The 17,850-nt window shown below is 33.2% G+C and overlaps 1 protein-coding gene and 1 long non-coding RNA gene across 2 annotated transcripts; both read left to right on the top strand.

Moving 5' to 3' along the window:
* The first annotated feature begins 13,621 nt into the window (after nucleotides 1–13,621).
* On the top strand, nucleotides 13,622–14,406 carry LOC123722523. Its single transcript, XR_006756504.1, has 3 exons — nucleotides 13,622–13,697; nucleotides 13,763–13,863; nucleotides 14,275–14,406. It is a non-coding gene; the product is annotated as an uncharacterized LOC123722523 (long non-coding RNA).
* Nucleotides 14,407–15,012: 606 nt separating this feature from the next.
* Nucleotides 15,013–17,072, top strand: LOC106716321. The gene is made up of 4 exons (XM_045684349.1): nucleotides 15,013–15,082; nucleotides 15,152–15,239; nucleotides 16,260–16,360; nucleotides 16,947–17,072. Exons 1-4 carry the CDS (start codon nucleotides 15,026–15,028, stop codon nucleotides 17,070–17,072), a joined length of 372 nt encoding a protein of 123 aa, XP_045540305.1. The 5' UTR covers nucleotides 15,013–15,025.
* Nucleotides 17,073–17,850: the final 778 nt, after the last annotated feature.

Below are 17,850 nucleotides of genomic sequence, written 5' to 3'. Positions count from 1 at the left end.
AAGTTGTAACAATAGCCACCGCGCAGGTCGCTGCGGCTTAATCTGACGTCAGATGGACTTCTGTAGCTTACTAGTATCGCAATGGGATTTGTTGGGATTTGAGAATGGTTAGGCGAATGTTTTTTAGAAGGTATCTCCACAACGGCTAAACGAATCTCTATGAAATTTGGCATAAATATAGAACATAGTCTGGTACACATAGGCTACTAATTTTTTTTTTAATACCGCTCGGACGGAGTCACGTGTGATAGCTACCTGTAATAGGGTACCTAATATTTCTTCATACATGTTTGACCAGTTTAGGTGGTCATTTTACTTTAAACAAAGAGGTTAGTAACTACTTTTTCATCAGATAATGTTTTAAACTATGTCTTTTTTAAATATGCTTCAATACTAGGCAGTTAATTGCGTTTGGATCCTTTACTTGAAAGCCTGAGAAGGGGAAGAGGACTAAATCTATCAAACATGGCCTCAGGACAATTGAAGCGTGTTTTCTCTGTGGTCGTGTTATTGCACCTATTAAGTGATTCGTGCAGCGACTAATGCTGCGGACTCTGCCACTAATATGTTTATAACGGTAATCTTCATCAATAAAAACGTATTTGCGTTTCTGATAAATAAAAGAAACAAATACAACATTTCTCCTTAAATTAATAATTAAATAATAAAATGAATAAACCTTTTTACAATCCCTGAAATTAAAAAAATTAAATTTTGTCACTTTGAAAGCATCAAAAAGTATTAAACCATTAAAAAGTGTTATCTTTCTTTGTTTATCATTTTAAAGATATTGTGAATCTTTAAAGTACATTACAAACTATAATATACAACAATATATAATGAATAAGTTCCGACGGGATGTTACGAGTGGTTAACACTTCGGAAGCTGTGAACCGTTTGATCTTCCGCCGCCCTATCTCTATTGCGGTTAGCGGGATGTGTACATACTCTACAATAGTGTATTGTTCTATATTTAGTTTATGTTTTGATCAAAGAGATTTAAGTAAATAATTTATAGCCGGAGATATACATTTGTCAAGAAAAACTCCAATTAATTGCACAGTGAATACCTTTATTCCATTTTCAACATTTCTAACGGTCAATTCTACTAGACGACTTATCACATCGACGGATATCCAACGACTGGCCGAGCTCCTGACTCAATAATCAAACGCTGTTTCAACCCCACCACTCTCAATCCATTCGCCGGAAGTTGTCACAAAAGAGTGGCGGGGTCGAGCAGTGCTGCCATCTAAGAAAACTAAAACTACCTTTTATAAAATTATTACATTCGGCCATCCTACGAAATGTGTAGCCTCCTGGCACACTAAAACTTAAGTTACTTATTATAATTTTGAAGCCAACATAATAAAATCTTAATTTAATTTAACAATATAACTATAATACAATATTATAAAACGGTATAAAAGTATCTATTTTCCTCATAAAAGTATTCAACCTACGTAATAATTATTAGAGACTCAAGTAGAAGCTCTTATGAAAGATTTAAAATCGCAAGTCGATCAATCTAACCAAGAGCTTGATGAAAGTCTAGACTTCCTAACGGACCAATTAAAAAACATTGAAGGTAAGTTATCTACGTTAGCTGAGGAGGCGATCTGGAAAAACGGACATCGCTACTTGAAGAGCGATTAGATACTTTGGAACGTTTTCCTCTAAAAACAGCCGTTGAAATAAGAAACGTCTCTGGTAAACAAGCAGAATCCAAATCCAATCTCCTACAAACTTTTGAGTGCCTAACTAATACTTTGGATATTCAAATTGAGGAGAATGAGCCGACTCCACAACGTCTACAGTCGTTGTCGAATTTATCAATACTTGGACTGAAATGGATGTGCTAGCGTCTGTCAAAAGCACAGAAAAAACAGAACTGACGAACTAAACTCCAAGCAACTTCCTTTCGTCGGAGAAGTCATTCCAGTTTACATGTTATAAAGATTAAAAGAGATTAACAAAAATTAGAAGAGTACATTTTCTCGCCAGAGAATTAGCAGAGGCAGAAAAATACGCTCACAGCTGGGTTAAAAATGGTAAAATACTTTTACGAAAAACAGAAGGGGCATTGTCATTAAAAACTAAGATCAACTACATTCATTACGGACACAAAATAAAATATTCTACGTAGTACAATATTTAAACACATTTGTATAACATATTCCGTCCATAATGTTATCTTGCTTGTTCATTTTATAAATGTAATATGTAGACACACTTTACTAAAACATAAAAATCAACACTCCCAAAATAATACAATTAACTGCCAACAATCAACTTACTCTTATCACACATACTACCACCGCATCATAGAAGTGTACAATGCCAGGCATACTTATAAAATTCACCTTAGTTCTCCAATTTCTTTATCATACAAGTATGCTAACCTTGAAATTAATGTTCCATATTACGGTTGCTTAATTTGTAAATACTGGTACTGTGTAAACATCAACACACTGTACGGCCTATTACTACTACCATTCGAGAACATTATATATTACTCATGTACACTAAATTTATGAAAAGTTACAATAAAAGTTGCAATATACGTGTCATATTACTAATCTACAATATCTTATATACAATGATATACATAAATATCAATTTCACACTATCAACTAACATTATTAAAACTCATGACAATAAAAATACAACATCATTCCTCCAATAGTGTCAACTTCATGAAAACTGTTATTGTTACTTAATAACGAAGCACGAATTTTGTTTACAAAATCAAAACATACGTTTTATCAATTTAAACCTCTATTAATATGTCGTATTATGTATACACATACTAAGGCACTCTGATGTTTTACAAAACAAACAGCCCTAAGCGTAGTACTTATATCCATTCATTTTTTTTTGTAGGAGTACTAATGTACCCTTAATTATATCCGACATACAAATAATGTACCACACAATCTCAATAATTAATGATAACATCGACAACATTGTACCATCTAAGGCACAAACCTGCACATCTAAAGAATTCAACTCTCAACTCTCTCAACACAGAATATAAAGAGTATATTGTGCAATTTTAACGGTTTCCTATTACTTCTTTCCAGAATAGCAATAAGTCCTGGCACCATTATTTTATTAGAATGCTGGTTTAACAATTCTTTATGTATCCCTTAAATAAAGGGGTACAATACTAGTAGTCTAGAATTTAAAAAAAAACCAAAACGATGGCATAATGATATACACTAAAAACTATTTACACTGATTCCTTTGAACATAAACTTTCAGATGCTACCTGTATTAACAAATAAAAAAATGGTATTATCCTAAAGTCCATTAACAGATCGCAATCATTTCATAATGTAATACCATTCCTTAAATCATTAGAAGAACTATTAATCTCATGTAAGAATTATAAAAAAAAACATCGTAATAACAGGTGATATGAACATAATGTTCAAAATGCTCTCACCGACCACGATACCATATTCCTTCCTAGTCATGGATACTAACCAAACAAAACCCTTTTTCACTATCACTGTTACCAAGACTAATTAAAAAGAAGTTTCTGAAACAATCAAAGCATCAGACCTCTCAAAAATATTTATTACTACTGATTGTAACTTGGCCACAAACTATCTTTTAGATAATATATCTAAACCAATTACCAGACACTAAAAAAAAACTCTGGATCTTGACAGGACTATTAAGGTGCATGAAAAATAGAGATCGAATGCATATGAAATTACGAAATCAACCTGTTAATTTTATTTTTATTGAGACATATAAACGTTATAGAAATCACTGTAAAACCCTTCTTAGAAAAGCAAAAGCCAATTATGAAATAGAACGTCTGAGGGAAGCTAGTAAAGCGAAAAATATGAAAATAACGTGGCGAATCATAAACGAAATTACACATTTTAAAACAATTCCCAAGGTATCACAAGATCTTCTAGAAAATAACCAACTATAAAAAAAGCAGTCAACGATGTGAATAGTTATTTTGTTAATATAGGTAAAGCTCTCGCAGAAAATATTGCTCCCGACACTGATATAAGTAATAGTCTACAGCCAACTAATACAACACTAAATTCCGTGATCCTAACAGATGCCGATATACCTGAAATTCTGAACACCATTAACGCGTTAAAAATCGATAGCTCCATGGGCTGGGACAATATTCCCTCCGCTGTACTACGCCAAAATAGTTACTTACTTGCACCAGTCATAACACACATTGTTAATCTTTCCCTACAGTCAAGAGTCTTTCCTAAATCTCTTAAACATGGCAAAAAATACCTATGCACAAAAGTGATGATAAAATGATTGTTGGTAACTACAGGCCCAATTCCATATTAACATATTTATCGAAGGTTTTTGAAAAGATAATTAACAATAGATTGGTCAGTTATCTAGAACACAACAACATGTTCTCTAAAAATCCATTTGGCTTCCGAAGAAATAGGTCTACTTCAAATGCTGTACTAACATTAACATAATATGTCGCCAAAAACTATCAGAAAGAAGAGTATTGCTCTATTTCTAAATCTTGCAAAGGCCTTTGACACTGTGCCAATACCGCTACTTTTAAACAAGTTAGAAGGTCTTAAAAACAAGGAATCAAAAATGTTCAACTTAACCTTTTCAAAGACTACCTCTCGGATAGGACACAGAGCATAAAGATAGGACCTCATATAAGTGACCCCTTAACTGTTAGCTGTGGTGTTCTGCAGGACAGTATACTAGGGCCTACCCTCTTTCTAGTTTATATAAACGAGCTTTGCAACCTCCCAGTCGATCGCGGTATCATGATCACTTATGCTGATGATACAGTTTTAGTTGTCCAAGGAGACACCTGGCCTGAGACTTTTGCATCAGCCCAAGGAGCGTTTAACAACATCTCAATGTGGCTCAGAAATAATAGATTAACATTAAATATAGAAAAAACAAAGCATGTAACATTTTCCATTAAGAATCCGCAGAATTTCGAGTCCCTCTTTCTACTTGCACACACCTCATCTACCTGCCAAAACAGGTTCCCGAATATCATGTTTAAATGCCAGACCATACAAAAAGTTACCTCAATTAGATATCTTAGCGTAATGAATTAACTCAGCGAATCAGAAAATTAACTGCAGTTTTCAAAACATCAGGGTTTGTGCATATAAAAGACATCATTAAAATGTTATATTACTCCCTATGTCAGTCTGTGCTAAGTTATTGTATTTCGTCTTGGGGAGGTTCAAATAAAATAAATCTTTTTCCACTCGAGAGAGCCCAACGCGGTATACTAAAATGCAGCACAAACCGCCCATACAGATATCCAACAGCTAACCTGTACAGGGAATGTAAAGTTCTTACAGTAAGGCAACTATATATACCGGCTCTTATCCTTCATCATCACTCATCAATTACATACAATCACGAGCTAATCTTCATTCAACGCTCCGCACATAATATATGTGAAGTGCCAAGAGTTCATACTACGTTTTCCGGAAAATTTTCATACTTCTTAAGCCCAATCTTACCTCTTTCAAATGCAAAAGATATTATTTCATATTATACTCATTGATTTAATTGTATAGAACCTTTTAATCCTTGATACAAACATAGAACTTTACTTTTATAAACGTACATAAACATACACACACACGCAATCATACATCAATACACATTCATCCCAACAAGCGTCCTTACATACACACATTTACTTTTGTTCTCACTTGACGACGTCGAAGTAGATGACGTCGAAGGAGCTCTTTTCCTCTTTACTTTCCTCCGTTTTGCGTACTTACGCTTCTTTGGTGGAGTTGTAGGTAGCGTACCTCCAACTTAGTCATCGTCTGACGTCATATCTAAATGTATTAAATCCCTGGAATCATGTCTCAATCTCTCTTATTTACATCAAAGTTCAGTCTCAGTCAAATTTAAAGTCATTCGTTTCCTACGGTCCAGCGAGCATCATTGCTCACTCAATCATTAAGTTCAGTCGTTTCTTATAGTCCAGCGAGCATCATTGTTCACTCAGTCATTAAGTTCAGTCGATTCTTACAGTGCAGCGAGCATTATTGCCCGCTCAATCAATATCCAGCGTACATCATTGTTCGCTCAATCATTATCCAGCGAACATTCATTGTTCGCTCAATCGGTATCCCAAAAACATGATATTTCTCCACTGTTTAATCGTTCGAAGCGAGTAATTTCAATAGACATAAATACAAAAAAAATAAAAAGTAAGTAAATGCTTCACACACAAATAAAGTTTCATACATAATAAAATAGAAACCTCTATTATTTATTTCCCTGGGGGGGTCTCGCTTGTATAACTATGAAATCATTACCCATATTCAATTTCCAAATATCCCGTAAAACGTTTTAAATTCTAAAGAATTCAAAATAGGTAGCATAAATATAAATAAAGTAAAGTGAAAATACGAGTTAAAATCACATTCGATACTTATAAATCAATAAGTCATTAAATAAATATTTTTAATAATGACGTAAATAATGATCTCAATAAAAAGTCTTTGTAACACTAGCTTTTACCCGCGACTCCGTCCGCGCGGAATAAAAAATAGAAAACGGGGTAAAAATTATCCTATGTCCTTTTCCTGGTTCTAAGCTACCTGCCCATCAATTTTCAGTCAAATCGATTCAGCCGTTCTTGAGTTATAAATAGTGTAACTAACACGACTTTCTTTTATATATATAGATATATAGAAGATATGCATAATTTGTATTTTTGGAAAATAGCCGTGATCAAATGCAGTATGACAGTGTCATATTTGTGCAGTATCGAAAATAAAATAAAAAAATAAAAATAAAAAAATTAACAAGCGTTATAGCTACTTTGTACTTTAAAGTAATTTTTTTTTTTAAATGTAAATTAGTATTTAAAATTCTGAGGGCGTTCATACCTGGATTTTTATATCCCACTTCTGAAATGTCAAGAAAAACTCCAATTCATTGCACAGTGAATACCTTTATTCCATTTTCAACATTTCTAACGGTCAATTCTACTAGACGACTTATCACATCGACGGATATCCAACGACTGGCCGAGCTCCTGACTCAATAATCAAACGCTGTTTCAACCCCACCACTCTCAATCCATTCGCCGGAAGTTGTCACAAAAGAGTGGCGGGGTCGAGCAGTGCTGCCATCTAAGAAAACTAAAACTACCTTTTATAAAATTATTACACATTTCTACATAAACATTTTAATAATAATAATAAACTTATTTAATAAGCAAACAATAATAATGTAAAAAAAACATGCTGAAAGGAGGGAAAAACACAAAAACTATAAAAAAAGGAACAGACCTGTACATATTAACAAGTATAAAAAATCAAAATTCCTACTAGGTTGGCAATGCTGAATGGACAAGGCCTTTACTCAGCATTGTGCTTATTACTTTTCAGAAATAAGCGCTGATATTCTGCAAAAGCCTTTGCATCACTGCGTCAGTTACAGCAGTTTTAGTACATACTGTTTTAATAATCCACTTGAAGTGCGGGGTGATTAAACTAGACTTGTTATTTAGTGATAAGAATGGTTAACTTATATTCTACTTAGCCACAACGTAGGTTAATTATGAGTTTCCGATGAACAAAACCGGGAAACAATGCTAGTGTAGTTATAATGTCAAGTTATATTCAACGCTGTTTAAATGACTGTTTCGTAAAGTTGATTTCTTAGAATTTGCATCTAAACTATAGCGTATAAGCACCAGTTTCTAAGAATATTTGAATAATTCACGACTACCCACTAAATTATACAACCTGCCGCTCTAAATACATTGTCGATGAGGAAAGTTTACTGCGCTTTTACTCGACTGGAAAAATTTATTGTTTTTGGAGTTATACATTTTACTAAAGGCGTGTTCGAGGAGAAAATACTAAATTAAAATGCAAGAGCAAATCTCAGAGTTGAATGTACGCACTGTTAGGGTCTTCGTACACATCGCAACGTTATAGCAAGGTCGCGTCGCGAGAGTCGCGTTGCGCGAGAGCTGCAACGTTGATTCTACAACGTAAGTCAGTCATTCTTCAATCAGTAGAGGCATAGCAATTATATACGTACATATAAATTGTATAAATTTGTTCCGCCATCTTGAAAATTCCATCAACTTTTCTCACAACGACCTTGACAAACAGGTTGCAAGCGACTGTCTTTGGGGATGACAGATAGAAATGTATCCGACGCGTTTTATACGAAATTCCATGGTATTCTATTGTGTTAGTCGCTTCGAGACTATTCTAATACAAATTTTATGTTGCCGTGTGTACGAAGAACTTTAAGGTAAGAATAGAGTATGACAAAAATTGCGATATTAATATCTACGGATGAATCCAGAAAGAATAGTGTTCGTACAAAGACATTTCGGTGTGTACTGTATATTTTTTTTTAAATAAAATTTATTTTACAAATAGTACAAGATAGTTTTTTTTTATTTCTACTAATAAATTACATCATACTTCATACTTATACTATAAATGCTAATGTTGGATGGATGGATGTCTATTTGAAGGTGACTCCAGAACGGCTGAACGGATCTCGATAAAATTTGGAAAAGATGTAGAACATAGTTTGAAACAACACACATAGGCAACTAATTGTGTTTTTTTGTTATCAAGCGAAGACGGAGTCGCAGGCGACATCTAGTAACTTATTATTTCTCAAAAAATAATATAAATAAAAAATTATACAAAAAATAAAAATTTCATTCTTAAAGAATTATTTATTTATTAAATAGAATAAAAAGATAATGATCGCTTTAAATTAATTTATTCTCGCCCCGAAAAAGCTTAACGAGTGGAAAATGGCTTCGAAAGTGTTAATTACACGGTTAATAGAGCTCGTGAGGGCAGGATGGGAATTTGCTAAAGTCTTAATAAAATAACCTTTTTTAAAATTAAAAAAGGCAAAAGTGTTTCACTAACAGACGAATCCAATATACAATCCTTGAGATTCGAACATTGTATAAAACGAAATGCATTCGATAGTCTACTAAACAATAGCGTTCTGTTATGAACAATTGACGATAGGGCATAACTGCCACATTTGCAGAAACCCCTTAAACGTCATTGACGTCATTAAATGTTTAAATTGTCCGACTCGCTGCAATACAGCGCGCAGTCAATTCACAACAGTCAATTTTCAGTAGTCCAATGTAATATTGTTTCTAAATAAATTAGCAGTTAGCAAAGCGTGTCATTTTTTTTAAAAAAAAAAGGACCTTACATCACGGAACCAACGAATAATGGTGCAGACGAGTGGAGATTTCGCGACGCCTACACCTAACAGATCCCAGTACTCATGGATTTTCCTGGGATCCCACTTCTGACACCAAATTTGTAAGGATGGCGTCCGTGTATATTGTAGTCAGCGGGTAATGGAGGTTCGTGATTGGTTAGTTTTATTATAGATTAATATAAGTCAAATAATTTAAGTAGGTGTGCAACATACCTTACAAACCGATTTATTTAGTACCTTAATAGTTAATCAATCTAAAAAATTGAGTTTAAATCATACACTGTACGCTAAGAAACACTATTTGTGAACACAAAAGGTCGGTTTATTAGTGATTAGTATCCTCGCACTGAGCGAAGCTTGTATCGCGAGAAATGTATAAAGATTTCTCTCTCTATATCGGTCCCACATTTCTTAGGATCGTGGTCAGCATATGTAGAGTTGCATCTGGAGCGGATGATATGCCTTCATCGACTTCTGTATAGCACGTCTCTCACGACGGTGTAAAATTTTATGGTCGACATCTCCTTCGATGACAATCGAATAAAGATTTCACTTCAAATTTATTCCAATGGTCAAATTAGAAAAACTATTTTAATTAAAATTTTTGTTTTTATTAAAAATGGATTTGTTTAAGAATTTTTAAAAAAATAAAAAAATAACTGTAGATTATTAGTGTGATTAGTGAAGTTAATTTCACTATAAACAAATAAATAGAAATTAAATTTGTTACAATAAAACTAACATTTTTGGTGAATTTTCTTTGGCATGTTGTTAGTTTACAAAGATTTAAATTAGCTTTAATATATAAATTTTTGTATTCAATGACTCTATTCAATCCAATATAAACCTTTACAATATAAAATGTTACAACCAATTTAACCATTCAATACGTTTACTCATGCGTAGCGCTCCCGCGAATTAATCCACATTTGACAGCTGTCAATTTTCCCGCCCATTCGACACCTTTGAGCGCGCATCGTTTTTCATTTTGACAAAGCAATTCCGTAACGAAGGTCCGTAGTATTATTTCATGAATTATTAAAAGGCCCTGTCATCAATTGTTTATTTAAATATTTATCTTATCCCTCCCTGTTTATTTAGGTGTTTTCTAAATTATGATTCATATAGTAACCCTAATTTCGTAATGCCACAGCCGACAATTTTGTATTGATATTACTGGATGTTGCCCTAAACTTTGTCTGCACGGAATTAAAAAAAAAAAACTTAGTAGTCAATGCGTTCTTCCAGTCTATGTTCTACATCTATGCCTAATGTCAGCGAGATCCGTTCTGGTGATACCTTCTAACAAACATCCATCGATCTAAAAATTCACATCTTTATATATATAAAAGAAAGTCGTGTTAGTTACACTATTTATAACTCAAGAACGGCTGAATCGATTTGACTGAAAATTGGTGGGCAGGTAGCTTAGAACCAGGAAAAGGACATAGGATAATTTTTAACCAGTTTTTTTTTTTTTTTTTATTCCGTGCGGACGGAGTCGCGGGTAAAAACTAGTTTATAATATTAGTAAGATGTTTTAAATGTCATCTCTTACATTCTCTTTGAAAAAAAACAAAGACAAATAATGATTACATTTCCTTAATTTATTAATTGCCACTCATATTCTCTCACGCGTATATGAGATACTTCGCTTGCTATAAAATGTGAACCGAGTTTTCAAGTATCCAAATATAACTGTTCAAACTCATATATACGTAGTTTGAGAGCCACAAACAGACCGAGGCCTGTCGGTGTTTGTGCGCAGTGTAAACTCACCTTTATTTACACAGAAGTATCTTCATATTTTTCTTTCTAGAATAAATAAATGTTGTAATAAATGAAAGACATATGTACAATTTTACTTATTACCTATATATTTATATAAAAAAGATAAAAGTTTTTAATGTTACGACTAAACTTGAAAATAACTGAACTAATATGTCGACTTGAATGAAAATGAATTATATTTACTCAGATTTCACTTTCTCAATGTCATTTATTGACTACTAGCTGTCGCCCGCGACTCCGTCCGCACATCATGAAGTCGTTCTGGAGATTCTTAGTAACAAATATTCATCCAAACATCCGTACATCCAAACATTCGCATTTATAATATTAGTAAGATAATAATGTATAAAACCAATTATATTCGTATGGATGTATTAGAAATATTGAAATCGACGAAAACCACAGTTTAACAGTTTTATTTAATTATGCAATAAAACCTTTTCTCACGTTATATTTATTTCGAATAAAACAAATGTAAATCTTTTACTCTGACCAGTCTCACCCTTGTCACTATTGTATAGAATACTAAACCAGAAAGAGAGTGCCTCGTTGCTATTGAAACTTAATATTACGAACATATTCATCGAGATGGATAAAGCCTACAAAACTGGAGACAGGAATATACTATATGTAGATAATAATTAATTTAATAATTCCACAAACTAAATATCCGTAAAAAATAGTCCTATTGTTGTCTCAATATGTTTGAGAAGAGTGAAAAAAATGTCAATATGTTTTAACAGGTTTTTCGGTATTTAGAACTCGCAGCGATTTTCTGAGTACATTCCCGAAAAAAGTGTCAAGCGCCTGTCCAAAATATTATGCAATTTTTTTTGGAGTACATTATACGTTTTAACTAAATTAATAAGTATACTCTTTTAGTATATTTTTTTATTCGCATATATTTTTTTAATTACTTAACTATTAGGGAGCGTCGGTTGCTCAGGGGTTAAGCACTTGACTTGCAAACTGCAGGTCCTGGGTTCGAATACCGCCATTTACCAATGTTTTCGATTTTTTATTTGCATATATACATTTATACGATGTTCGTACGGTGAAGGAAAACATCGTGATGCACATTCCCTTTCCATCAAGGACCATTTTTGGTCGATACGCTAATCTAGTTAGTTATCTTATTTATTATTAACTTTTACCCGCGACTCAGTCCGCGCGGAATAAAAAATAGAAAACGGGATAAAAATTATCCTATGTCCGTTTCCTGGTTCTAAGCTACCTGCCCACTAATTTTCAGTCAAATCAATTCAGCCGTTCTTGTAGTTATAAATAGTATAACTAACACGACTTTCTTTTATATATATAGATTTTCACCTTTATATTTATGCTAGATCTTGATATGGATCGATTCGCTAATCTAGTTAATAAAAATACAGAAACATTTTTCAAATTGTATTTTATAAAATATATAAGAAAGCATTAGAGAATTCCAATCAGTACAGATTCTTCGAGATCACAATAGCGTCGTTTGTGAGCACAAAGAAAGCTGTCTCGCCCTCGCTGCACCAAATGACCGTAATAGTAGTTTCACACGAGGACAGAACAGAGCAGTGACAGTGCAGTACTGCTAATGTTTGAACCCACACTTACATACTTTTAAAACAGTACTGAACACTTAGACATAGTGACTTAAAAATGTATGGAACTGGCAATCATCATATGTAATTGTCATATGTCAGATATCTCTTCATAGAATGTGAAGTTGTCTCGGAGCTGTTATACTTGGTGTGCGCTAAAACAACTTCCGTACTGTTCTACAGCACTGCATGTTCTGCCCTCGTGTGAAACTAGCAACAAACACAATGTGTAATCAATTTTCACGCTTGCAGTACTGTATCTTGTATCCAGTCACGTTCTCATGCTATGTTACGTAATTATACTAGCGACCCGCCCCGACTTTGCACTAAGAATACATCGAAGTTTGCACTCGTGGATAATCAGTGTTATGACCGAAAGTTCCCGTACCGAAACAACTTATTATTGTGTAATTTTTTTCAATGAAAATAAGCGAGATGGATGATGTTTTAGTAAGATGTGAGGTTCAACTATTTAGTTTTTAGAATTTGAGATTGTAAAATTTAAAGTTGTGACATTATCTCTTTCTTTTTTTATTTTATTACCTTATACATCGTAGAGACCTACTTGATTTTGTTTACATTTTTGACATATATTCTAATTAAAATGCTATTTTCATTGAATTTATATTTTTATATTTTATAAAATTTTGATAATTTTTACATCATGAATAATATGTGTAAAAAGAAAGTGACGGAAAAAGACCTACCACCTGTGAGAATGAATTTTATATTATACTTTTAATGGCCAATGAGTTTTAACAACTTATAACAGACTAGCTATCGCCTGCGACTCTGTCTGGCATTAAAAAAATCTTTATAAGTAGCCTATGTGTTCTTCCAGACTATGTTCTACAACCGCGCCAAATTTCATCACGATCCATTGAGCTCTTCTGGAGATACCTTTAAACAAACATCCCTTAATCTAAACATACGTGTTGATGGTGTTGATGAATATCGAAATGAGATGGAAATAATACAGATTTCAAATTATCATTTTCCAGGAGTTCTGCACTTCAACATTTAAAACGATAATACGTATCGAAGAGAATCCAAGTGTCTTTGGTGTTGTTTATTTTCGGGATAGTAAGTAATGAACTTTATTTATTTTTTATTTCTACCAACATATTCTGGAATTCAATGTTTTACAGATTACGCGCTATTATGCACGGTACCAGAAAATATGGCTGCGCCATTGATTTTAAAGTTACCACATTTCACCGCGGCCACTCATCAAGCTATTATGGAAATCGTAAGTATTATTAAGTAAGACTTAAAGATGTTAAACGAAATAGAATAATAAACATGTAAAACGAAAGTTTTTGTAATGAAACTCTTATCTAAATATTAATAACTAGCTTCTACCCGCGACTCCGTCCACGCGGAATAAAAAAAATGCACACAAGATAAAAAAGTTCCTATGCCGTCTCCTAGTTCTAAGCTACCTCCCCATCAATTTTCAGCTAAATCAGTTCGACTGATTTTGAGTTATAAATAGTGTAACTAACACGACTTTCTTTTATATATATATATAGATTTATCTAAATTTAAATGAATCTTTTTAATATCTTTTAACTAAAATATTAAGCCCTAAAGTATATCGTGGATAAGTAAAAATGGTTAGAGATCGAATATTGACTTCGGTCGTTTCCATGACCAACAGGATGTTCTAGACCAGTTGGTCGCGTACCGCATAGAAACCTGTAATTTGGAAGTCTCACTGGTCAGGGACAAACAGTTCGCTGCTTGTGTTGTTCATAAGAAGAAAGGCTCGTGTAAAAATAAGAAGAGAAAGAAATAAGTAAGGAATTACACTAATTTTTGTATTTTAATTTAGAGTGTTATTAAATAAGAGCGTCGGTAGTTCAGGGGTTAAGTACTTGACTTGCAATCTGCAGATCCTGGGTTCGAATAACGCCATGTACCAATATGTTTTCGATTTAAATATGTACATTTATCCGACGTTCTTACGATGAAGGAAAACATCGTAATGCAACCTGCACATATCTACGAATAAATTCAACAATATGTGTGAAGTCAACCTGCACTGGACCTGCATTGACTATGTCCTAGTCACACCTAACTTGGGGTAGGCTCCGAGCTTCTCAGTGGGGACGTATAGTGAGCTGATGATGATTATTAAATTAGCTAGTTAAGTGCTAAAGGCTTGTAAGTTCGATTTATTACCGAATATAGTGTCATTGGATCAGTTAAATCTCTATGGAAGAAAGTATACGATATGGTACATATATATGAGATGAAACCCAGAAGTAGTAAATAATACTTGCATGTGATCGAAACGAGCAGATAAATCATGTCTTTTGGTAAATAGATAGAAAAGATTGATGACAAAATATGCAGTGAATGGAATTCACAACGGACATTTTGTTTTCAGCAATACAAGAAATTCCACTATGAAGGTTCTATCCAACTTACTAAAAGACTCAAGAGACGAATGGCTTATAAATACGGTGAGATACTTAACTCCTTCTCCAATTTAGATTAAGATTTCTGTTAAGTTTCTGTCGTTGAATTTACAGACGATTTCCTTGAATGCAGTTAATCCAATAGTTGATAGGATAATGGAAGACGAGTCGGTCGAGGGAGTTGTGATGACTAACAAAGATGGTACATATTACTTCTTTTAATTTTTACTTTTATTATAAACTAGCTATCGCCCGGGACTCTGTCCGCGCGAAATTAAAAAAAAACGTGATTGTGTTCTTCCAAACTATGTTCTACATATACGGTAAATTTCAGCGAGATCCATGCAACTGTTTTGGAGATACCTTCAAACAAACATATATCCATCCAGCATCTTTTATCTATATCGACGCTGGAAAGCATAAACGCTGTAACCCTTGAAATCGCGAATATGTTTTTCACACGTTAATAATTTCAACCATTATCAAACGATAATGATTTTATTATAGGTTAGCACAAACTTCACAACATTGCTAAATACCGCATGCTTGTAGGCGTATCAGCTCACGAGTTATCATTTTTTGGCTCTCCTGTAAAGTTCATACTTTCGGGGTTACAGCGTTTACGCTTTCCAGCGTCGATATATAAAAGAAAGTCGTTTTAGTTACACTATTTATAACTGAAGATAGGTCGATCTGATTTAGCTGAAAATTGATGGGGAGGTAGCTTAGAACTAGGAGACGAACATAAGAACTTTTTTATCTTGTGTGCATTTTTTTATTCCGCGCGGACGGAGTCGCGGGTAAAAGCTAGTTTATAATATTTGTAAGATTTCAATTGATGTAACTATGTGTAATGCACTACTTGTGATAAACAACTTGCTTTAAAGTGTCATAATTCACATCTGTGAAAATACCATCGAAAACAGTTAAGTTGTTTTTGGCCTTGCATGAATATTTGTGACGATCGCCTTCGTATTGTCATTGTCAATTATGTTAAAATTAGTATGAGATTTTTCGTGTACTCCACGCTCGATACTCGCTTGAGATTAGAGCTCTCGACGCTGGGGGTGCTGCACAATTTTCAATACAAACTTTATCTTTAGAGATGCGATGGCGATAAGCACAAATGTTTGTGCTAGGCTCTTTGTGCGCACGATTCTTAAAATTCCTTTAGTGACAAAATTAGAGAATAGCAGTTTAAATATCCAAATTTATTTAAAAGGTTCACCTATACTAACAAATATTAATGTCATGGGAGCAACGAACTATGGAACCGCAATGAGGAGGTTGGGATTCATGGCTCAAGCGGGAGTAAAGGAGATTGTAAGATTTTTATTAGTACAAATATTTTCCGTTGCAGGATTTAGAGATAAGGAGAATGTATTAAATATACTAACCCGATTTAGTTTATTATACTCCAGAGAAGTATACAAATCGAATGACAGCTCACTCGTCAACATTCAATCGTTTAGGGTCTAGTCAGAGATGTCAAATTCGATTTTGCAGAGGGCCATATATTAAATTTTGAATATGTAGGTCGACCAGATTGAAAATAAAAAATGAACTGAATTATTATTAACATTTTATTTATTAAATAATAATCGAATGAAGTATAAAAGCTCTAAAAAACATGATTCTCCTTTCTGTGATACATTGCGATCGCGGGCCGTATCTTTGACATGACCTCTAGACCATCACAGTGGAATAGACTTACATACAAATCCATACATAACTTACATGAGTCGGCAGAGTAAAAAGGGAACTTTTTCTGTAAATTCTCTGTCCATTAAAGGCTTATTTCACTATTTTAGCGATTTCAGGTGAGCTCTAGATCATTTCCTAACTTTACTATTAAAAAAATAAATAATTTTTTTTTATTATTTCTGACAAATTTTATTTTAATTTTAAGGATCCATTTGATGAAGTTCTAATATTAAGATTAAAAACGCAAAAATTGGAAGTAATGGCCGCCCATCACTCTGAATTCAATGTTATAGTTTTACAGCATTCAAGAGTATCGAAGTTTAAGAAGTAAAAATATTTCTAAATTATTAGGTATTTGGATTAAATTTTGTTATATGTCAATTTAAATAAGGTTAGAATAATGTATTTGTTTTAATATTTTCATATATAAATGTATTTATGAATTAAAGCGTTTAATATTAATTAATTGTTCTTAGTCTACACTAGCTGTAGTCCGAATTAAAAAAACTATTAGTAGCCTATGTTCTACTTCCGTTACAGAGATACCTTGAAACAAACATCCAGCCATCCATCTAAACTTTCGCATCTTATATATGTATATATATATATATATATATATATATATATATATATATAAGATATAGTAGTAGTATATATATATATATATATATATATATATATATATATATATATATATATACTAGCTGTCGCCCGCGACTCCGTCCGCGCGCAGTTAAAAAAAAAATGAAAAATATATGTTGGCCGATTCTCAGACCTACTGAATATGCTCACAAAATTTCATGAGAATCGGTCAAGCCGTTTCGGGGGAGTACGGTGACGAAAACTGTGACACGAGAATTTTATATATTAGATATAGAAGAAAGTCGTTTTAGTTACACTATTTATAACTCAAGATCGGTCAAACTTTAGCTGAAAATTGATGGGGAGGTAGCTTAGAACTAGGAGACGGACATAGGAACTTTTTTATCTTGTGTGCATTTTTTTTATTCCGCGCGGACGAAGTCGCGGGTAAAAGCTAGTTTATAATAATAGTAAGATGAATAAATATTGTGATTTCTTTCATGTTACAAATGAAATCAAAACTACTG

Source organism: Papilio machaon, chromosome 26 (genome assembly GCF_912999745.1).
Source record: "Papilio machaon chromosome 26, ilPapMach1.1, whole genome shotgun sequence".
NCBI lineage: Eukaryota > Metazoa > Arthropoda > Insecta > Lepidoptera > Papilionidae > Papilio > Papilio machaon.
The sequence above is the reverse complement of the archived record's forward strand: the minus strand, read 5'-3'. Positions and strand labels throughout refer to the sequence as shown.